Genomic DNA, 24,134 nt, shown 5'->3' on the forward strand with positions numbered 1-24,134 from the left:
TTTTTGTCATTAATATGATCTTTAATAAATGGAATAATGCACCATTTTACAGCAAGCCTTTTCTTTTAGAGCTAAAGAATAGCCTTTTAAATGTTCTTATCCAATGTCTCTGTATCAATACAATCTCTTTATTTAGGTTTATATATAACAAAGCAATTCTTACAAGTATTCATAGAAAACTCTGTAGTGGCTTTAACAATGTCAGCTTTCATAGTGGCATCCACAGATGATTAAAAAACAAAAATTAGCTTTTTATTTCATACTCACACTGTTCCATGAAACACAACTTATACAGCATAGCAAGGGTATTGGGCAGCTTATACAAAAGAAATAACTGAAAGCAATTATTTATAAATTCATACATGATATTTCCTCAGTCATCTGACAGAAAAATCAAAAATACCCGTTAACAAAAGGGTTCTGATGAGACTCCATATTCTAGGGTTTCTCCCCCTCTTCCCCAGAAAAGCTCGCTCAGAAAGTAATGTAATGCTGTCTTTACAGTCTTTCGTAAGGAAAATGGCAGTTTCACATCTCCTTATTTCAGCTTCTACAGAAGACCAAACCCTAGAAATCAGTCTTTGCCACGTTCATTTTCCTCTTATACTGCACTTGGGGGGAAAATAATCAACAGTGATCGTAAAATATGATTCCAGCTTATATAAATGTGAATAGAGCACACTTTTCCTCTAGAGACAAAAAGCAGACAAGAAACATTACATACAAACTGTTTTAAATACATTTCAACAGTGTGAAAGAAAGAGAAGAGTCACCAATTAGGAAATTCAAAAGTTACAAACAAAAGTCAGCTATAACTTGGGCTTGCCTGTTTCTTTGTTCTTGTGACTTGTTTTACAAACTACAGAAACATTAACTGCTTTCTTTACTTTTGAATAAACAAGATTGAAGTGTGATACTTCATGATACAGTTCTGAAGCACAAAAAAAAGTGAATCAAGTGCTCTAGAAATAAACCACACACATTTTTGCTCTGTCTTAAAAACAAGAGAATGGGCTACAAAAATTGACTTTTGGGAGACCTTAAAACTAGGGAGTTATAGAGGCTAATTATTTCTGCTTTAGAATAGTTACCAGGCAAGATGCTATGCCCCGATGGATGTATGCACCTGTGACATACCTGCAGAAGCCTGCAAGAACTTTGAAGAAATCCTTCCTTACTATGCTAGTTAGTTACTGCGCTTGTTGAAGCAGGATGTATGCACTAAAGTTAACCAACTGAATGACTTGCAAATGTACACAACTGTTGATCAGTAGGCTTTTAGAAGTATCTGACAATACGTTATAACCTAACGTAACTCCACCTAGTTCCTGCTCGTTACGCACGTTATGTATATTAAACCACAGCGAAATAATATAGAAACTGCCATAAAAAATAATTGGTATTAGTAACACACCACAGCGGCCACTAAATTGGATCTGCATGAAGTCCAGATCAACACTAAAGGGCTTTGGTGTAAATGAGTCTGTATCTTGAAACTTCCTGCTCCCACTGGTGCAGTTCCACCCTCTCAACACGCACTGGCACTGACCCGCCGGACAGCCCGGACATCAGCTAACACCTTGGCGCGTTAGCAGCCAGGGCTCACTGGTGGTCCCGCATCCCACCTTAGCATTCCCAAGGGCTAATCCTCCCAAGAAGTTTTTCGAACCACTGCTGGCGGAACCCAACCCTCCTGTGCCCATAACCAGTGGCAGACTCCTCTGACTGCAGCGGCAGCTCGCCCAAGCGCCAGCCGATGGGATGCTGATTTCACAACTCCCACTTCGATCTGCGGAAGCGCTTAAATCTGTTATATCAGAAGTGGAAGTTCTGCTACCCATTTTAGTCAGTACAGAAGAAACCTCAAAATGAGCAATCTGACTTGTTACTATTTCACATCGAAACTGAGCCTACTTGGATGGGGTGGGAGGTGGGATCCAAAAAGGGATGTATTTCTACAGCTACAGTTTTATATGACAAGATAGAAGCCTAAAATGTAATTGGATTTAATGGACTAAAATACTACGTTTAAATGGCAACCACACACGTTAACTACAGCTACTACGCAAAAAAGCCTTGTAAAAATCACCGTTTATTTAGTACTTTGGGTTATTTTTTGATGTTTAAAAGAGGTACCGTAAATTGCTCAGCTTCAGTGAAGTTTGTCACGTGCATCCCCCCAGCTTTCTCTCTCTTTCTCATAAATCCATTCCATCTGAGCAATCAGGAACAAATCTGTCATGGGAGATCGTGTGCTACCGGACTGTCACAATCTGATCCCAATCTTACTGTGATGCACTGAAGACAACTTAAAATGGCATATGAAAAAGAACCTTATACTTGCTACCAGTGCTACCGTCTGATGCTGTAACTCACAGAATTTTATCCTGGAATTTATGCACGACACACATATGCATCTAAATACATACAGAGTTTACATTAAAAAAATATACATTTGGCATCACTGCAATATGTATAGCTTTTTCACTGAAGAAAGGCTTAAAGTTGAACAAAAAAATAATAAGCATATTAAAAAAGGAGGTTAATATATTTATCTGTTAAAATGGATAGTGGGAGACCAGACAGAAAAATGTGAATAATCCAAACTTATGCAAAATACTAAGTTGTCCAGTCTATTAACTTTCACAGACTAATCAATTCTATTTCAATTTTCTTTGATAAGCTGCTCCAAATTTTCCAATCAGACACCAGGTCACGTATATGCTACTGTGCTTGGCAATTATTATTTTTATGACTTAAAAACAGCCACTTTCAGCAATGGGAACTGCCATCATTTTTACACAAGTAAAAATTACAGCATAATGAATTTCTCCTGTATGAACTAAATATGTGAGTTTTTAAATTCTCCCTAATTAGGCTGGAACTTTCCATACTAATGTTTCAATAGCAGAATGGCTATGATCTTTTGAATACTTTTAATGAAAGAAAATTATAATCTGAACATAGGCTTAGTAATGTTACATTAGCGGACTATTATTTTTTTAACATTTAGAAAAGGAGTATCGTTGGAGCAAAATCACTGAACACAAACTAGGGCATATACAATGTGTACATATGTATTTTTTAAGTAGCAATTTCATTATTATTAAACTTGGCCCAATAATCTATTCCATACAAATACAGAACTTCCTTATTCTCCTTTCTGAGGCAGGTAGGATTAAAGATTTCTTTTAGAGCAAGCTGACAGATGGGAAGATAAGTACTTTCTGAACATATTTATAAGGAGGGTTTTTTTGGTAGGATGGTTGGTTGGTTCCTGAAACCGGCCAGCAACCATCTTGCATTTTTTTTGTCCCCAGTCCACTGAAAAAAAATGAAACTGTCTTGCTTTGTAAAATTAGGTAATTTTCTACATGGAAACAAGACACAAATGAACGGCAGTAAGAAAGCAAAATACAAACAAACATGCTTTGTTTCTGAGAATATTCTAATGATGACAATGTCGATTGGTTTTCTTTTAAATGAGGAATTCCTTTATCTTTAGCTGTGCAATTTAAGAGCATCCTAGAGTTTCAAGAAAGGAATTTTTAAAACTAATTGTTTAGCACATGAAGCTATAAAGCATTATAAGTAAATTCAGGGTAAGTGTTGCAGATAATCCGATTTGTAAATACCAATTTCAGAAGAAAATAAATCTGACTATGAGGCATGTTCAAATGGTTCGAATTCACATTCTGAAAATCACGTTATGTTGGTGAGCATCTCTACTATAGGAAACGGAAAAAGAGACAATGCATTAACCTAAGCAACTCTTCTGCTTCTATTAGCACATGATTTCTAAAACCAGTAAGATTTTGGATTTTGGCTTATATATACAAACATCACAAATGTTTGCTCTAAAATTTTACTTGAATTATACATTATAAATTACCATAGCAAATATTCTACTGTTGCCTATTTGACAGCGGCACAATTCATAGGTATTTACACTATCATTCTATTTTCATTTTGCTATATTTATCTTGCCTGCAATATACATGAGAAATTGATATAAAATTATCAACTTTTATCATTATCCTTTCTTCTTAAAAAAAAACCCTCCAAAACCAAACCAAAAGAAAACAAACCCACAAAGAAATAAAACACGTTTGTCTCCCCTGATTATAGTACATTTATCAACTATGCATGAGACCGATCTGTAGAATTCTCTCTCTTACATGTATTTTGTTTGGTTAAGGATGACTCCCCGTGGTATAAGATAAAATAAAGTATCATTTAATTTACAGAGAAAGTATTCTGTGGAGATTGGATTATGTGCTGTGAGCAAAAAAGGGGCATTACTAATTTAAGCATTAAAACCAAACTGCTAAACTGATCTCATCTAGCTGTTTTACAGTAGGTTTACAATTACAATATTGTGGTACCTGCTCAAGAGTTTGTTTTGACTGAACTTTACAAATAAATATTTTTTCTCTATTCAATCTATAGGGTATTTTCCAATAAAGTACATATTTTTATTCTATTTATCCATGGTAGATTACAAAGCCAGTACTTTCTACTACTAATAATTCATCCCAAAAGCCCTCCAGCAAGAGACAGAAACAGATAAAGGAAAAGAAACCATTAGGTTTACTTTAAGGATGTTTAAGGAAGACTGTAGAAGAACATTTTCATCTGGTATCATAATGATTTTGATTGCATTGAGCATAAAAAACTTGGATTTCTTACAAAGGATCGGCCTGAAAGAAAGGCTAGAAGACTGGTACAAATCTGTCTTAGCAGAAAGAAGCAGCAGCCAGAGCAAATAACTTTTCTCTCCCCAGAGTGTTTCAAGTTAGATAAGAGTGTCCTAAATACGCTTTTCAGCCCACATTCTGAAATGCTGCTGATGATACATGCAAGGCAAAGGAAAAAGTCATTGGGAAAGGAGTGAAGAATCTTCAATATGCATGATAAAGCGACGATCACAAAACAGCATACCGTATTTCAAATGGAGACTCAAAGAAGGCCAAAAGAGAAGGAAACCCCAGCCAGCATTATGAACAGAATGCCAAAAATTCTGATTCAGGTCTTGAAACCCAGCTGAGCAACTGGCAGGTTTTCAACATCTGGGATGCGAGATTGGAGCAGATGGGAAGCCAGAGAGTGAATTAGAAGTAAAACCAGAGAAAGGCAGTAATTTTGAAGAGGGGAGATATAACTGTGTATTTATACGGGCAGATAACACAATTATGCCTCAGAGGCGGAAGGTGCTACTTGAACTGGTGCTTGAAGAACACAGGAAGCCTAGGCTGTGCCTCCTGGCTTGTATTTCTACAACTACACTTAATCGAAGTCTGGATTTTTAAAGTTATCTCTTGGAGATATCTAGGAGAATCTAAGAAACATTAAGAAGCATTACAAGAGAAAATCATAGCAATCAAGCATAAACAAGGGGGTTTAGGAAACAGCAAGAATCAGATGTAGCAAGGCATATATTACGGGAGTTGTATCACCAGATATAGACAAACAGGGCTGGCAAAGTTTACCTTGAGGTGTGGGGAGGAAATAATGTAACAGCAAGGAAACAAATGAGCTTGAAAGCACAGAGCATCTGTTTCAGTCAGCTGAAAGGAGACAGGCTGGGGGAGACAATTGTTTGCTGCCAGTATCCTGCCACAGGAGTTTGGCAGGCTGGCTGAATAGATTTTCTTTCTTTGAACATCATCAGTTTTCAGATAAAGTGATAAAACTTTACTCAGTACCAAAGACAGACATGTATTATATCTTGTTTATCTCAATAGTTTTTACTGAAGTGTTTTCAATCAGAAAGAATACTTCTCAGGGGGAAGGATATTTATTACGTGGAAGCAGGTCCTGACCAATAAGAAAATTAATTTCCTTTGAGTAAACAGTAAAAACAATAATTCTAAAAAAAGGTAGGGTTTACTTGAGATGGTGAAAAACCGATTTATCTCACTCAATAGGTATTACATTCGTGTCCACTGACACCTAAAATCAATGCACATACAAACTGAAAGAAGGGTCTAAGCAGAGGGAAAAAACCCCAACCCTCCCCTGCAAACACTTATAACCATGAATTTTAAAAGCATGCAGTAAATTTTAAAAAGATGAATGAGAGGCTCTAAAAACTCTGAAGGGAGAACAAGTTTCAACTCAACCCAGCAACAACAGACAATTAGGATGCACCTACCTGCTTAAGTAATCAGGCTGATTTTACCCTAGACTCTCTGTAAGGAGGTAAATCAGGACAAATTTGCAACTCATCACAAAACTGTTTTGTACCAAGTAAGATTCATGATTCTTCCTCTGTGTAAAGAGAACGCGTTCGCAACCTGTCTTAACTAGAGCTTTTAAGTATGACAGTTACTAAGATTTCTGAATAAAATGTATTTTTCAAAGTACATCATTAGTGATCTAAATAAGCCTTTACATAAATACAGGGGGTAAAACTGCACAGAAAATAAAAAGGAAAAAACCATCTGACATGGTTTTCTTACATTTGTTCAACGTTTTGTTATTCAGAACTTCACAGGCTAGCATCTACTACTATAAAGGAAACACATTTTGATTTGGAAGGATCAAAGGAAGTGTATTGAGCTCGGATTTTTTTTTGTTCCTTTTTAAAAGCCCTTTCAAGTTGGGGAAAATTCATGCGTTGTCACCTCAGAGCACAATGTGATATAGGCAGCTTCAAGCTGGCTACGGTGTGCAAAGTTCACTGTCATGACTAGCTGACTGCTCAACTGTCAGGGAAAAATTAACAAATACAAAACGGGGAACATGTGGCAGTTTTAGAAACACACTTTTCAATAAAGCATACTGTGAACTATAGACTATTGCACATTTCAACATGACACAAGAAAAACAGGGGGTTCAAAAGAGAATACACTTTGTAACATAGAAATATACAGACTACCTTGTGCACAGAAATCAAAACATGGTTACAAGACACCACTGCAGTCAAACCTGTCTTATAGTCTGCTTATGATCTTAGTGACCTTAAGAAACTGGTCCAAACTGATTATCAGCAATACTTTTTTTTGTTATTCTTTTTTAAAAAAATATTTTGAGACCACATTCTTGATACACATATATATATTCCGTGGTCAAAACAGACAGACTTAACTTTAGCGATACTAAATAAAAGTGCAAAAACATTCAAAAAATAAAACAAAATAAAAAAATATGGAAGCATAAGCTAAAAATTTTCTGCATAGCTGAAATCTATTTAAAGCGAGTCCTTGGTACGGGTTGCTGACAGGAGGAGAAAGCAGTTTTTTTTAAAATGTCTTCTGCACGTTTGTTTCAAATAATGCAAAAAAAAGGTCATTTGTCGGCTTTTAAAGTATTTCACAGGCAGTTCACTCCTGCGTCCTTAGATACCATTGTGGTGGCAGTGCCTCCTTCCGCAAGGTACACAGCAGTGCTGGATTTGGAGTGGACTGCCTGGTCGCTGCCGTTATTGTTGACCTCGCAGTGCAGCGGCTCGGTGGAGATGACCCATGTTGAAGGACGCCACCGCTTAAGTGAGTACGGAGTTTTCACACGCTTCTTGATCTTTTCTCCTGAGCCCGATTTGCCATCCTGTGAAGAGTCACCTACTAAAGAGAGGGAAAAAACAAAACAAAACCAAAAAAACAAAACCAAAAAAAAAGAAAAAACCAAACCCAAACAAAAAATAAAAACAGAGCAGAAAATAGTATTATGAGGAAGATAAGATTAGACTGGAGAGTCCAGGGTTGTTACTCATGCAAAACAGAACAAAAGAACAAAATCTTATCACACGAATCAACTGTGTGGCAGAGGCATGGCAGGTCTATCAACCACAGTAGCTGCCACTAAAACAAGGGGTCAGATTCTGTTCTCTGTCAGAAATTACTTCAGTGAAGTAATTTGTGTTACCTTGAATGCACATTGGCATCAAACAGCAGAATCAGCATTTGACTTTTGAGGGGCTTTTGCAATCATAGTATCTTATATTACCTGCAATGGGAGGTACAAAAAAATGTCGCTACTACAGGACGGCAAAGGCTAAACTTTTAATAGCATAATTAAATCATAGGTCCCCTAATCCTGCTTAACCTGGCAAAGCATTTCACCTGAAGACAAAATGGTCCGTTCTCTGTCAAGATCCTAAGTCAGGATTTGGGATGTTTGGTTGTACAACTGGCGAAAGCAACTTTAATCATGACAAAATTTCAGCAGCAGAAATCTGACTGTTACCAAACTTTATATAACCTTCAAATCCTTTCTTTTAATTTAACCTTCAATTAAAGAAAGTTACTGCAATAATCTTTTTTCTTTACCTCAATAAGATTTCAACTCAAGTCAACATGTTAAGACAAAATTAGGGTTTCCTACTTAAAAGGAAGGCTTTAACATTCTACTGCTGAATATTCAACTACATTTCTTGAAAGATTTGTTCTGTTTTGTTTCTAAACCTTTTCTTTCCAAATATGCCTGGCACCACAGATTATTTCACTAGTATCCCAGCATCTGTCTAAACACAGTCAGAGGTTTGCAAGCACTTTTCAAAGACTACAGTGCATTTTGGAAATAAATTCTCTTTAAAAATGCACTCTTAAAAACGCACACCTTCCAACAGCTCCAACAGGCCCGAGGTGAATCTCAGAGGAAGTACCTGATTTAACTATAACTACACGATTACCTTCTTACTGTAAAAAGGAGAGTGCCCCATTGCAACCTCTTTGGCAGTAAAACTCTTAAGGCAGTTATTCTGAAGGAGTCTATTAAAATCAATTTCTTCTCTAACTACTTTGATTGATTTTTAATACGTACATGGTAAGGTGACAAAGGATTGCTACAATTGTTGGAGCTCAGATAGCAAAGTAGAAAATGCCTGACCCTCTGTCTAGGCTGAGCTACACAGTAAAATCAGTTGCTTTACAAGTAATGAAGCATATAAGTAGTTATTATAATAAATTATTTTAATTAATGCAGCTTAGAGCCAGCTACTCTTAAGAGAATGAGGAGAAATAAGGAAAAGAAGGTGTAATGTGCCCCTGAAGGAGGACATAGGAAGCTTTTTCAATGTGCTTTGCAGCTGCCAAGGTAGGTGCCTTGCAAGGAATAATGAAAATTAGAAATCACTCCCTTCCTGGAGTCAGAGTAGACAGGTTATAAAGGGACAGATTTACTCCATGTATGTGGAAGGAAGGTAGTGACCTAACGTGCTGGGGTTGATGGAGACAGAACTTTATCAAGATGATTTAAATTGTGCTGACAGAAATTAAATTTGTATGGGATTTAGTAAGTACGCTTCGAGGAAGGACAGGAGAGACAGAAGCATTTTCTATTCAAGCAGACACACGTAGTTATTAAGTAAAAAAGTGTCAGGGAAACTGTTCAAGTCCTGCAGGCACTTACACTGCATACTACTGCTATCCAAACTATTTGTAGCCGACAGATCCAGTGAATTAGGCCTCTGCGCTCTTCTAGTCTGGGTCTGCCCAGGATTTCTCACTACATTCTGGATACTGACTGCAGCTGTGTCTTGCACTGGGCAGGGGTTACTGTTGTTGTTATTGGCATTTGTTCGGCCGTTATCCAGTGGTCGCTCTCTCCTGTCTACCAGGCGGTCCAGAACACCTTCATCATGGCCAACCTGCTGCTCCCGCCTCAACAAGGGTTCATGCTCATCAGGGCTTGAATTAATATTCAGCCGACTATCCTCTCCGCTGAACTGGTTCTGAAGCATCTCCTGGGCCCTCTGCGCTACCGAACTGGCTGTCTGGCCAGATGGCACCGTGCCATTGGCATACTGGGTTGTGCCAGCATGAGAGTTTATGCTGTGGCTTCTCCCAGCCACTCCGTTCATGGTAACTGTCACGACATGAGGTTCTGCAGCATTGATAGTGTTCATCTTGGCAATGCCCGTTTCCACTTGCTTCAAGTTTGATTTGTGCTTGCCACCAAATTTTAACCTTGGCTCCTTTGTTGAATTTTTGGTGTTTAGAGGGAGGCTTGTAGGCCTCTTCGGAAGGTTCTGTTGCTTGGGTAAAGGATAGACCTGAGCAGATGGGACATCTGGAATCAAACATGCTTGACCATTGCCAGCTTGTGTGAAGTCCTGTTGTCCTGTCACCTCTACTGCAAGTTTTATCAGTGGATAAAGCAAGCTGGAACTAGTGCTGCTGAGTGGATCTGGCCCGCTGAATTGCTTAAGCGAATGTTCCATCAGATTCTCATCAGAGCTTTCTTTCAGGTTCTTATCCACTTCTTTCGGATCCAATTTATTTGTCTCCAAGTCCTCCTCTGTTAGCTGCAGACAAACAGGGGTAGGCCCACCCGGCTGCACGACATTTGTAGTATGTAAGTTTGTTTCATCCGAATAAGGCATTTCGGATATGGTGGTCATGCCCGTGCTAGGCGTGAGGCCGGTAGTATTGGTGGTGGTAGTATTGGTGGACAAACTGGTGACGCTTGTCTCAGGACTAGGGATGCGAGCTTGTGCTTGCTGCCGCTCGTAGTTAATGGAGTTTCTGTTCTTTTCCCCTGAAGTCAATGGTGTAGTGGACATTGAGTGTTCAGAAGAAATGTTCTTCACGATGCTGTCAGTGTGGTGGATTGAATCTTCAATGTAGGAAGAGGAAGAGTAATCTGGATATGGCCTTATCTTTGATACACGCCTATGATGTGACAGATTCCTTTAAGAAAAAATAAGTGATATTAAGATCATATATGTAAAAATCACCTCATATTACAAAGCCTCTCATTTAAGAGAGCTGAATGTCTTTCAATTTCTTTTCATGCATAAACTAAGGACAGACACAGTACAAACTCAGATCTTTCAGTAGCTTCCTTGAAAAATCCTGGGTACCAGAAAATTGGTTTTACTAGGACAGCAATTTTGTCATGGCTGTTATTTACACAACTAAGTTGGATAACAGTAATTTTCTTCCATTTGTCCAATATGCTGTTTGTCCAGTTCACTGCTAAGGTACTGGTATGGTTGCAGAAAAACAACACTGAAGGAGGGCAACAAGAATTCAACACACAAGATGGAGAGAGTGATGCTGAGAAAAAGTCACAAGGTCCTAAACCATGAAAAATCTATTACTTTAACGATTTAGGTATTCTGCAATTTGAACGTAATTTTTTTCATGACAATAAACACTGCCATATACAGCAACATTACTCTTCTCTCAAATCCAGATCTCTAGTGTATATTAGTAAGCACTAATGTCAGTTCTGCAAATTCTCACTCCCTCTGGATCATGTATAAGCAGAGAATGTGCAGCACTTCTCTCCCTCAGGTCAGAATAGCAATGACTTAAACGATGGCCCTGCGGTTCTTCAACTGAAAAGTTACAGGTTTGAGACTTAAACGATTTCTTGAACTCATGTTGCCTGCAAATTCACAGTTTTTAGCAGAAGTTTTACGAATCGTTTAGCAAGAGTCCTTAAAGACAATTCATAGTCCCTTCGTATCTTTGCAAGCCTGTTTAAGACACTTTGCCTATGTTCAGTTTAAAAGGCTCCTCTGTGAGCAGCACAGCTCTTTACATAAAAAGAGCCTGAATTCTGGGGACACATAGGAGATCTTAAGAACACAGGTAATAGGGATCACGTCATGCAATACGCCTATACAGACTAGCTCACGTAACACACCCACTTCACGTGTGCAGAAACGTGAAGCTAGCAGAGTGCTCTAGCCTCCTTCGTGGAGTGAGCTGAGCACTGCATGGGGCATTGGTTGCTGACTAAACCCAAATGTTTTCTCTTCTTACCGCTCATTCTGCATGGCAGTTGACATCGGGTTGACCGTTGGACTAACTGATTTATTTCTCTCCCAAATCATCATGAGTTCTGCCATCCTCTCCTCAGCACACTGCGCTGTTAGTCGAGCTTCAGCATCTTGATCCCAACAGTCTTCAATTGTTTCTTTAAGTGACCTCACAGCCTACCAGGAGACAAAGAACACCCCTTTATCTTAAATTATTTTCCTTTTATATTGTGCTTCTAATTTACTATTTTATGACGGCATTCTGTATGCATGAAAACAGTCACAAACTGGTGAGAAAGAGAAACAGAAGACAGACAATTCCATTCAAAGCTAGTTTACCCTAACAGCAGCAATGTGCAGGTCTAGAATTATCGTACCCCACACACCCACCCCAACTGGGAAGACGACGACTTAGGAAAAGCTACATTCACCAATGCCCATACAACCTTCAGCCAGCCCTTTCTGATGACTGCATACTCAGCTCGCCCTCCCTACCTTATGAAAGCTGTGCACTAAGGATTGATGATACTCTGGAAATGCTGTCATTGTTGTCCTCACAATTCAGCTAATGATCTCTGCCTTGCTTCCCTGCACTGTATGCAAATAACACAGCCTTGCTCATTTCATCATGCTTTTCTTCCTCTGTTCGCTACTGTAACATCCACATGCCCCCTAAATATCAGTGAATTTGTCTGCACTATCGCTGCTCTTGCTTTACAGATGGAGAAGCAGAAACAGACACACTTTCCCAGGACCACACTGTGGGGTGAATGGTGCAGTCAGGATTAGAGCTCAAGACCTCTAAAACGTGCAGCCATATGGTCAGAGACCTGGAGAGGAGACAACGGAAATTACAAGCATCGAACACTTCTGCTTCCATTACAGGCCGAGTACAAAACCCAGGCAGACATTTAGTGGCCCCTGTTGCCAGCCTGTGGCCCATGGAAAGGATACGGTTTGCCAGAACATCTCACATCTACAGCCCAGCTTTAACTTCTCCAGCACCAATGGCTGTGCGCAGTCCCAGCTGGGCACTGAGGCACTCAGTGGGCCCTGCCGGCTGCCTCTGTGCCAGAACTGCCTTGCTCACTCCTGGCAGGGAAAGACAGGACTAGCTCTGCATGCTAGCCAAGAGCTCCTCACCCACAGAGCGGGCTCCTGGCATTGCTTGCATCTGGCAAGTCACTGCTGCTCAGTGATGCAGCTACGGCTGCACAGGTGGGGATGAGCTCCCACACTAGCAAACCCTGCAGCTCCCTTCCCACCGCAGATCGAAGGGGGGATAAGCAATTACACCCCTCTTAGCTGAGGGACACGAGTCTAGAAGCACACTCAGGGACAATGACAGCATAGTGTATTGGATCCATTTTCTCTCCCAGAATAAAAGCCTTCATTCGGCTTCTAGGACTTGATTTAGTCACAATTTAGACATATCCAAGTCATTGGACACTCCTCATCTCCTGTCCTACCCCTTTGTAAGACTCTCCCTTACAGGTTTCACCAGCAGTATATTTAACCAGTGTTTCATTTAATATTGCCTCTCTTCTAGCAGATCCTTTCGTTTTGATGTTTTAAGGATCGTGAAAGAAGCATAGTGATGACTGTATATAGATAGTTAACAAAACTGAAGTTCTAGAGCTTCACATTTACTGCAGTAATGTGTTGTCTATTAATTTCAGGTTCAAAGAGATCTATACTACAATGCACTATTTAGAAGTTCTAGCACTCATAAAAAAAGACAGAAGGGATAGGTACTAATATCATACAGTCCTGACCTTTGAAGTCAAGCTTGGGCCCTGCTTTGGCTTTGGCAAATGCAACAAGAATGCTGCTAACATCTCAACTCAGTTCACAGCCCTTGAATTATTTTATGCACATAATCTCCACAGATTATTGACTTATACTGTGAAAAACAGTACGGCCAATTAAGTTCTGTATCATAACACCTATGTTCAAGAAGCAGGCTGAAACTGCATAGGTCATCATAAATACAGGACTCCACATCTTTTGAGTGCCTTAATTATGTGACCTAAAAAATAAAGCATTGCTTTTTATTTATATTTCTCCAATGAAAATGGAAAATTTCTCTAACGGATGCATTTGCAGCAAAGTGTTATAACCCAACATGTCAGCATAGCTGTAAATAACGGACAAAAGTCTTTTATCCCATACATTAGACACAGAAGATTAGGACCTGGGTCCGGGCTGAGGTTAACTGGAGCGTAGTTTTCTACAGTATCTCCCCTAGAGTGCTCGCTCATTCAGATGTTATCCTAGACTGGCACAGGGTGGAGTAGGTTGTTTGATATCCATGAGAGAACTACAGATTGTTTACTTATTCTTCTTTTCTCTTAAAGCAATGGTGTGGATTCATCCTCAGAGCTGGACTTACCATCATTATTATTATTCTGACTTTTTGCAAAAAAAAAGTAGTGACAACAGGAAGAATGCATTAGGCAGTTTAAATATGGGGATCATTAATATTGCTCGAGTCTATCAGTTTGTTAGAACATAATTAACATTTAAAATGGTAGTCTGCAAAACGAAACAAACCTTCTTGAACTGTATTAGTTATAACTGTCTTCAGAAACAGCTCTCGAGCTTGGTTCTTCCAACACTGCATTTGCCAACATGGCTACAGTTAAAACAGTTGCTGCTTCATTTCCTATACAGTTTGGCTGAGGGTTTTTCTTGCCCCCCACCCCAGACTGGCTGTAAAAAACCTCTCTACAAAGTCCTCAACTCGGCTACAACATGTTTTACAACAGTGTTAATACTGGAGGCTATGTTCCTCTCTGAAAATGGTTTCATACATATTTACAAGTACCAGCATAGATGAGGCCTTAGGCTCCCCACTATCTGCACAGTAGCTACACACTTATCAACTAGCAAAGTCTCTGAAGATTGAAGGGTGTAATTTCAGTAAGGGAATAACCAGAAGTATTTTTAAAATAACAGCCAAATACATCATTATCATACTCGCAATTGAGCTATTTTAGCTTAAAGAAGTTACCATGTATCAGGTGGAACCCAGTAACTGTCTGCATTTCACTTTGCTCGTAAAAAAAGACAAACAACCCCCCCTAAACTAAGGGGATTTGCATTACCTCACCCTTGCTGCAGATGAAAGCAAGCACACAGACTCTTACCAGAGTTCAGCTGACTTGCCGTAACTTGTTGGCCTGCAGCAGCAAGAAAGGCTCTAAGCCATATCTATACTAATTCAAAACAACAAACAACATTACTATGTTTATAGTCTTGAAAATAAAAATTGCAGATCAAATGAAGCCATATAAAGTTTCTAATGCAGTTATAATGAAATGATTGCTAGAAGCTGTAGCCTCTGCAAATTCTGAGAGCTATACAACTTCAGAAAAACCTTATTACAATGTTTATAGATTTAAGTTTTGGAAGAGTATATTTATATTTCTGCTAACTGTTTTAGGGTGTTATTAGTTTATAGATGTCAAAAGGCAGAAAATGCCTTGATGTTTCTCATGCACACAGAGAACATATGGGCACTTTCATGCACAATAGTACAGGTACTGTCTAACAAGTAATGTAACAAGTTACCTTCTGTATATCATACTTCAGCACCCAATAATAATCACAGTACTTTTCCTTAAAAGAAATCTAACTTTTATGTAAATGGCTTTTCAAAAAATGAATTCAGTATTTAACAAGTCCAGACAGAAGCAGCTCCCAAACCTTAAATACTAACAATTTTTTTAAAAAAAAGAATGTATTCAAAAATTGCTTTTAAGAAGTGAGGTCACTCCGTATCTGGTGAAAAGATTGTTTCTTTGAAAATTGTCTCTCACCAGGCTGTTCTCCTTCCACGCTTCTGGGAATTTTGGTCTTTGCTTCTCTCTAGACACCAAGACTTGCATATCTTCAAAAGTGGGATGGTTTCCGACTTCTGTCTGGAAAGCCATCTGGTACTCTGGCACAGATTCCCCTGTTAGCAAAGGGAAGAAAGAAAATATCACAGACTAAAAGGCAGAGCAAGGGCTTTCAGGTGATGAAAGGTAGTATCGAAGTTGGTCTGTTGAGATGTTCTCTACTTTCCTCAAAAATCTAACTTCACAAAAAAAGCTGAACTGCAAATAAATTGTTTTTCAGCAACCTCTCAAAGGATAGCATCTTTAGTTTTTGCTGGTTGAGTGGCACATTCAAATGTCTGAGAGCCTGAGGATGACACCTAATTTCTGTGAAACACTGCTGACTGAATATATTCATCTGGGAAGAAGCCCAGCAAGATTACAAGTCTCTGCACATGAAGTGCAGTACATTCACTACAGAGAGAACGCTGCATGTCAGAATAACTCTGTAAGCTGTATCTTGAGAAGGAGATGGTGTTGTCACACAAAATTAGAAGTCTACTTCCTCTTGGTTTATATTACAGGTATGGAGGATTCCCCTGATTTTTCAACATCACTAGCATAAATAAAAGCATGACTTGACTAAAGGCTAAATTAAACCACAGCACTTTCTCATTCATTCTCTCATGAGGAAAGTCTGAAAGACGCTTCAGGCACTTCTATCAGTTCTAAGAACTGAAAGTACTGCCTTTGCCCTCACCCCAGCTCTCAGTGTTTGTAAACTCTGGACGATAATAATAATGCTCAAATTGAACTTTGCATAAGGCCTGCAAACTGCTTAAACAGGTAATTTGAAGTCTTTCAGCATGAACCATGCTTCACACTCAGATACACTGTATTGATAACAATCGTCTTGAACGCTAGATGGCACTGACTTAATGGCAAAAACAATGGAGAAAATTATTTCCCTTCTTCACTTTAAAAAGCTATGGCTAGGGAGCAGCTTTGGTTGCTGGTACCACTTTCTACTACTACATTTTTTTCAGTTCTACTTACCTGGGAAGAGGTCTGTACATCTCATAAATATCTCCCAGTAGATAAGACCTAGTGCATACATATCTACTTGTTTCAACGCAGATTCACAGTCCCTCAAGTTCACTGCTCCTTCAAGCACTTCTGGGGCCATATAGCGGATCGTACCAACCTGGAGAAACATAAAATGAAACCTTCATGTCAGAAAGCAATTTCCAAATTCAATTTATTATGGAGATTAATTTTTTTTAATAACCTACTTCGATATTTTCTACAGTTAAGGAAAATGCAAGTCCCAGCTTCTAGATTCAGGAGCCTAGTCATAACAAAACCCTTCCCCTGCTCTGTCACTTTTTTGTATGTACCAAAACAAAATAATTTTGTCCCTTATTCAATGTTCTCATATACAATATGATATAGCAGAAATGTTTCTTTTTTCTGGAATTACTCTGTTAAACACCAAGGCATGTATCATAATGGAAGAGGACGCTGCTGACGAGGAACCTGTTCTCTTTATTCCTGGACTGTCAGCAAGGCTGTCCCCTACATCTTCAAAGGTTATTAACAGTCTTGGAAGATATCTATTAATTTTCATTAGGACATATGTTTGATTAGAGCAATCACCCATCACTACTTGTAAGTAGTGATGTCCCAGTAAGTATTTTGTCCCAGGACTATTCCATATCCCTGCATTTTAAACAGTGGTTTCCTCGTTTCTTTGTTTAGTAAGAGGAGATCTAATAAAAGGACCTCGGCACTAGGCATTGTTAATGTAGCACATGCTTTCTAAGAGAAGGTGACAAGCACTGTGAAACACATTCTTTGAATGAAATGTAAAGGTTTTCTGTAAAAGCACAAAGACAACAAATACACAGAACTATTAGGGACTTCCATGCTTTGTTTTAAGAGTGTATTTCCGTATTTTAGTAGCCTACATTCAGGTGACAGTATATCTATGCTTATACAAAAAAGGAAACAACAGCTAAAAACCCCACTCTCTGAATCACAGCATCATAAAAAAGAAAGCTTAAGAAATCTGTTTCTTCTTTCTGCCCAGAATCCATTCTAACCCACTCCTAGCAGATGTTTTCCCAATCTGTTCCTTAAATTCATAAAATGATGCAAATTCTATATAGCCCTCCTCAGCAGTCCATTCCAGACCTTGGATGCCTTCTACAGATTAGGAAGGTTTCTTCATAACTAATTTATATTTTCCCTCCTACAACATAATCCCGTTACCTGCTGTCCTATCCACAATGAACGCAAACAGTTTATTCCTTTTCTTTGCAGCAGCTGTTTATATATTTGAAGACCTCTGTCTGTCTTCACTTCCCTAAACAATCTTTATTCTTTGATGTTTTCCCATAAGTTACTCTTTCAGGCATCCCCTGTTATTTTGTTCATGTTCTCAGTTGGTTCATGTCTCTCTACATGCACTCATTCTCCCAGCTGTATCCATTTAAAGTCCAGAAAATTGCAGATGACACACAGAGAAATGGTTGTAGGATGCAGAATGCGCTATGTCACCATATCGGAAAAATTAACAGCAAACCCATCAGAGAATGTTTGGACTTCAGTTAATACTTGCAGTACAAGACTGAAGGGATCTGTACCACATCATCAGCCAACAACGCGTCAACCAAACCTACCCTTCACATTCTCATACGTCACACAGAAACCTTCAGTCTCCAGGGCTGCCAATCTATCACCTTTCAAAATGCTAGGATAGTCTTTGGAGAATAAAACCAGTTTCTTCCTACCAAGGTTTCAGCTATTTCTCACTCATATTGCCGCAATTCCCCCTCACAGGAATTGTACCACCTTCACATTAACCATGTAGCAACAGGCACAAATATTTCTGTGTTACTTCCACACTAATTAGTCTTCCTTTACACACTGGTGTATCTTCATTTGTACTTACCTCGCTAATGGCGGCATTATCTTCCTCACCTGGGCGTACCAGTCTGTTTCCAGTTAACTTCATGGAGAGTCCAAAATCGCTAATTACGCATGTTCCGTCATTCTTTACCAGTACATTGCGACTGTTCAAGTCACGATGGGATATTGCAGGTTTGTAATGGTCTATTTGGACATATGGAAGTGCTTGTTACTATTTGAGCAGTTCTACTGTTTGGCAAAATGAGAGGACCTCATCATGTCTGCTCAGCTATTACAAACAGAAAATCAACTTATCTTTTAGAAAGCTAACATTTTTGCTTCTTTATAATAAGCTCCACAGTATGCTATCTATAGAAAACTGACGGGCATTCAGTTTCACTGTATCTATACAACATACTAGGCTATATACAGTTTAAATGTTTGCCAATAAGCTTCCTGCCAGGGTATTTTGGCATTATTTTGGCAGGGGAGGCATTGTGTACTTAAGCACAGACCTGCAGCCACAGCCCTGACAGCCATTCCAAATGCTCTCTCTCATATCCACACTCCCGTGTCAAATACAGCATCAACTATTTATGTTACGATTGGAACTGGCACCTATTCAGAAGATACATAGACAATATTATTCCAGAGAGTCTGAACATGTTCATCTTGCAAGTGCCCTGATCTTTTCCAAAGAATAACTTCAGTTTTCCTAGTTTATATGCAAATTTATTTTTTTGGTAAAGCAGCCAGCAGTATAGAACCGGCTTTACTGTGGAATTGATTCTATTCCATGAGTTCCTTCCTAGCATTCATAGATCAGCCTATGGCTCTCTCTTCTTTATGATGGAAGGTTTACACATTTTCTGGCTGCTAATGGACACACCTGTCTGCACATTTCAAAATGATGAACTTAAGATCACAGCTGCAGTTTCAATGGCCCACAGGAATACTGATTTAGGTATTTTCAGCCTGGCACATCTAACCGCATCTTCAGTCGTCATTCTTTGCTAGAGCTGATGCTTAACGTTTGGGATACACAGTATGGAATTTTAATCTTAACATTAGCACCTTAAGATCAGAATTAATGACACCATCCTTTCATTTACTGCCAAAAAGCTAATGCTTCAGCGCCAGGCCATATTCTGCAGCCTGATACATCACAGATCTCAGAATATCTGCTTTTATATCTGCTGAAATATCATGATATTTCAGCTGCTGCAATGCTGGCTGAAGCACATGAGCAGAGATAGAAGATATAAATCAGTAGGTTGTCACATCTGGTGCTCTAACAGAACGCTGGAAGCCCAGCAGTACTGTCTGCATGCAGCAAAGATGGGCCCACACCCTGAGACAAAAATCAAGGGATATGATAAATCAAACTACAACGGAGCTAGAGGATTTAATTATTTCTCTTTGTGTATACAGTTCACACAAACTAGAAATTGCTTTGGTGATTTGTGTCTGAACTGCAAGAACAAACAGAACACCCCATCTGTTTGCTCTCTGCTAGACAGACATCCAGCACTTCAGGTCTTCAGTCATCTGTTGCCATGATACAGCAGCACCGCGCTGCTCTGCTTCCTCCTCCTCCTCCTCCTCCCTTTTTCTGGGGCTCTGCTGGCTCTCACTCCATGTTTTCATACAAGTGTCATAGATGGAGCCCATGACGTGGGATTGTTCAGAAGGGAAGAACATAGCAGAAGTTCTGAGTAATCTCTATTTCTATTCATCATTCCCTACTCACCGTACCGTCACGGAGAAAAAAGAAAAGCCGGAATCTACTACCTGATAGAAATAAGAGTATCTTGAACGTCTTGGCATCCCCTCCTGGCCTTACCTCCTCGAGGTAGCTCCGTGTGCAGGTAGGCCAAGCCCCTAGTTATAGAGTGTGCCAGACGACAAGAGCTCACCCAGTCACTGGTGTGGAGACTCAAATATTTGCACAAAGAACCCTAAAAAAAAAAAAAAAATAAATCTGGATTAAAATCATTGCCCACTTGAACAACTCAAAATCTTTAGGACAGTCAGTTTTACCCACTGCTCCTGAAAGGTGTAATCCTGCAACTGTGTTTACCCAGATGTTTTAAAACACCAGACTGGACCAAAGTTTCATTAATTTCAAGTGCTGCCATTTGTTTCATCTAAAGTAGCAGAACAGAAAATTTATCACAAAATAACAGGGATTGCCTTTAGGAATAATTATATTAATTACAAAACAAAAGCAAAGCACGCATTTGATTTATGCTTCTGAAAAAGTCTTGCTGAACAACAGAAGAAGAAAGGTAACTGCAGACATTTAACAGCTTGAGTTACTAAACAGTGGCCTTTAAACCATTAGCACTTACAGAAGATTATTCAACATCTCTCACTGGCATCTCCCCTGCTATAATCTATTTAGGTATCAAAGCAAAAAAAAACCAACGCAGAGGCAATTCAGAATTCAGAATACCACATGCACCGAAGAAACAGAAAAAAAGAATGTCATGTTCCCCTTTTTTTGAAAGAGAAGTTAAGATGTGAAAAATGGGGGATTTTTAGTAATTTGTGGTGGAATCTCCAAGAAAACCAGAAGGAAGGGTGTAATTGATGATACTAAGATACTGTAGAAATTGAGGCCATTATCTGAAACAAGAGCCAGAACCTGAAAACTATGACACGTTTGGGCAGTTTTTATGCACATAGTCCCAATGACAATGTACTCTGTTTAAACAAACTATATCCCCATGCATATAGAACAAGTCATCCAGTTCTCTGTGTATACATATTACAATACATTTATGTCTACAAACTACCCTGGTTTTGCCTATTTAAATCTGTAATCTTAAAGAGGTACCAATGTGTAATATCTTCTCATAGGTGCAACCAAAACCACTTCATTGCAGAATTAGTTATGTAATATTTGGTTAAAAAAAAAAAAAAAAAAGCTGGTATGCGCCATTCAAATCCATTTCGAGTTGACATTCAGGTATGTAACACATGCACAGCTCAGATGGAGGCACACAGATACCAGAATTTAAAGTGACCGAAGCATTAGACATTTTATGAATCCAATGCTAAAACTAAACTCAAGTTCTTGACACTCCTTAATAGAATTACAAAAGTCTTACAGCTTTTCAGACTTAGCCTTGCAGAACAAGGAACCCCTAAGTAAATAACCTCCTCGGTGAAAACACAGACCAAGTGTCATACAGGTTTACACAAGCATTTTTTTCATTGTTTAAAATGCTGTTATATGAACTTGAAATAGTTTTTGGTAATAAAAAAAATAATTAAAAAAGCACTGAGAGTTAACCCAGAAATTAGTTACAGAAATTTACATTTTTTTCTCAGCATTTAAAGCTTTTAAAGAAATACATATGGCTCTTATTAGCCTTCAAATGCCAGCAGCTTTGGGTGTGGTAAGGGATTTTCTTGGTTTAGTGGGTTGAGATTCCAACCCATTCTAACGGAGGCCACAGGACTGTTGTCATGGTGTGACTGACATTCGGTGTGTGAAGATCTCAAACCCACTTCAAGATCTTTCTGCTGTAGAGCTTGCCAGCCATCACGTATTTTTTAAGCTAGCTGAGGGCTGTGATTTTATGTTTTCAGTGAAGTTCAATATAAATGACAGCCAGGAAAAGCTTTCGACAAGATTTAGAGACATATATATTTGTAATTAAGATTATCCTTGTTAGTCATGAGTTACGTTAAACTGGGGACATTTGTTCTGATTATAACTTTTGATAAAAATGATGGCTTTGTTTTAACAATCGCAAGATTCTATATGTGTTTTACAACAATTTTTCTGTTGTTCTAAAAAGACCTGAATGTCTGACTACTGGGGGGGGGGGGGGGGGGGGCACATCTGTGGCTGCTACCTATTTCCTGTTATGTCATCCTTGCAAATTACTCACTGCTTATTCACCTGCCACACCTCAGAATACCATCAGAACAGCATGCTGATTGATAAATAGACATATCCTTCGTTTTATTACTTACGTACTTCCTTTGGTCGGAAGGCATGTTTGGATAACAACGCAATTCGGGTCAAACCTATGTCTCGCTTTCACCAAGACAACACCAAGAACAATTTTCTGTGTGAAAATGTTCCGGTTTGCATGTTCATATTTCTGAGGAGGAAAGCATTTTGAGGGAGAATGATGTTTTGGATGGGGAGCATTTCACCTGCACGACTTATGCGGGCCACTCCTTATTGAAATAAGATTTATGACTTCAGTTTGAACAGTGCAATTCCCTTTTAGGAGGGCTGCCACAGCAGGCTTCCTTCTCTGCTGTTAGCTCCACATACAGCAGAACATCTGCTCTCTGAATTAAGGATCACACTGTGCATTAATTACACCTGCTGTGCACTTTTTCCAATGACTTCCAAACCACCAGTGGATTGATTTTAGTCTAATCTTGCTGTTCTTAATACCATACTGAGAAAGACTCTGATAATACGATGTCATAAACCTCATCTGTGCATTTAATCAGATAGTTAACAGATCCTGTTTATATAAGCAACAAGACAATTTTCAATCAAATTACATTTCAGCTGAAAATTCATTCATTCAAGAAAACAGCAAAACCAGATCACCTTTTAAGGCAGTTACGCTATGCCCTCACAGGAGCAGAAGACTTGCTTGATTTCACTTAACTCAATTAGCTGAAAATCAGCCTACTCTGCCAGAACAGGCCAGAGCTGACGTGCCTCGCCACTGTCCATCTGGTATGGCATGACTGAGCTTTTTCTATGGTTGTTCCTAGTTCCTGCAATCTCTTCTTAAATGACCATCTCTTAAAAGCCAACATGACCAAGTGTGTCCTCACTTAAAAGTTTCAGTAAAGGTACTCTTCATGTATTTGTGAAGTGTTTATGTTGCCTTAAATTTTACACATAATTTATATAGACATACACATTTAATTTTCAACACAAGCATATACATAGAGCCTAAAACACGCTGACAGGCCATCATTACTGCTGTTTATTGCTGTTCTGCTTCTTTTTGCTACTTGAATAAGCAGCTTTAGTCCTACTGTCCCCATCACCAACCAGGCTTCAACAATCACCTTTACACACTGAAGCAAATAATAGTATGAGTTCATACCTGAGACCAAAAAGCTCATTAAAAAAACATTACTTAACTGAACAATTGAAGTTCTTTCCCATATACAAGTGAAAACCCAAATTATCAAATATAATTTTTTGCCTTTTCATATATATAACCCTGATATATATTAAACTATATGATTTTTCATGAAAGTCACATTTATGCTGTGTATTTTTAAAACATTTTTTGTTTCTATGCATGTGTACACACACACACAGAGAACATTAGGAACTCAATGAATCTGAGGGATGCAAGAATCCAGTTAAGGAGGTGTGAAGATACAGTTCTGGAAAGTAAAGCTGCCTTCTTAAGACTTCTCCTACATCATCAATATATGGTACAGCAAAATAAGTACGGTATGCCACAGAAAGCTTTAAAGAAGATAATAGGCTAAAAAGCCAACATGATTTACAGTACCACAAAAAAGTTTGACAACAGTATCGGATATATTATGTTCCATTACAAAACCCCCAACATTTACAGCTACTTAGTGAGGTCATAACTACCGTAACAGAGATAATGCCTTCATACCAAGAAGTCTGAAATTTATTAAATCCTTTGTAAGTACAACAACTCTTCAAATTCTGTCCTTGA

General features: G+C 38.8%; 1 protein-coding gene across 4 annotated transcripts in view; it reads right to left on the reverse strand.

The window, feature by feature from the left end:
- Positions 1–24,134, reverse strand: part of BMPR2 (bone morphogenetic protein receptor type 2) — a 109,722-nt gene continuing 85,588 nt past the window's right edge. The window contains exons 7-14 of one of the 4 annotated variants that reach the window (XM_040603084.1): positions 20,285–20,399; positions 18,485–18,645; positions 16,588–16,735; positions 15,532–15,668; positions 11,715–11,887; positions 9,352–10,631; positions 7,867–7,947; positions 7,455–7,565 (exon numbers count right to left, since the gene is read on the reverse strand). In XM_040603084.1, coding sequence (XP_040459018.1) covers positions 7,898–7,947; positions 9,352–10,631; positions 11,715–11,887; positions 15,532–15,668; positions 16,588–16,735; positions 18,485–18,645; positions 20,285–20,399 — 2,064 coding nt within the window. In that variant the 3' untranslated portion in view covers positions 7,455–7,565; positions 7,867–7,897. Of the gene's footprint in view, positions 7,948–9,351; positions 10,632–11,714; positions 11,888–15,531; positions 15,669–16,587; positions 16,736–18,484; positions 18,646–20,284; positions 20,400–24,134 lie in introns of all 4 variants that reach the window. The other 3 variants (XM_040603081.1, XM_040603082.1, XM_040603085.1) reach the window with 3 other exon arrangements.

Source organism: Falco naumanni, chromosome 8, assembly GCF_017639655.2.
Source record: "Falco naumanni isolate bFalNau1 chromosome 8, bFalNau1.pat, whole genome shotgun sequence".
Taxonomy (NCBI): Eukaryota; Metazoa; Chordata; class Aves; order Falconiformes; family Falconidae; genus Falco; species Falco naumanni.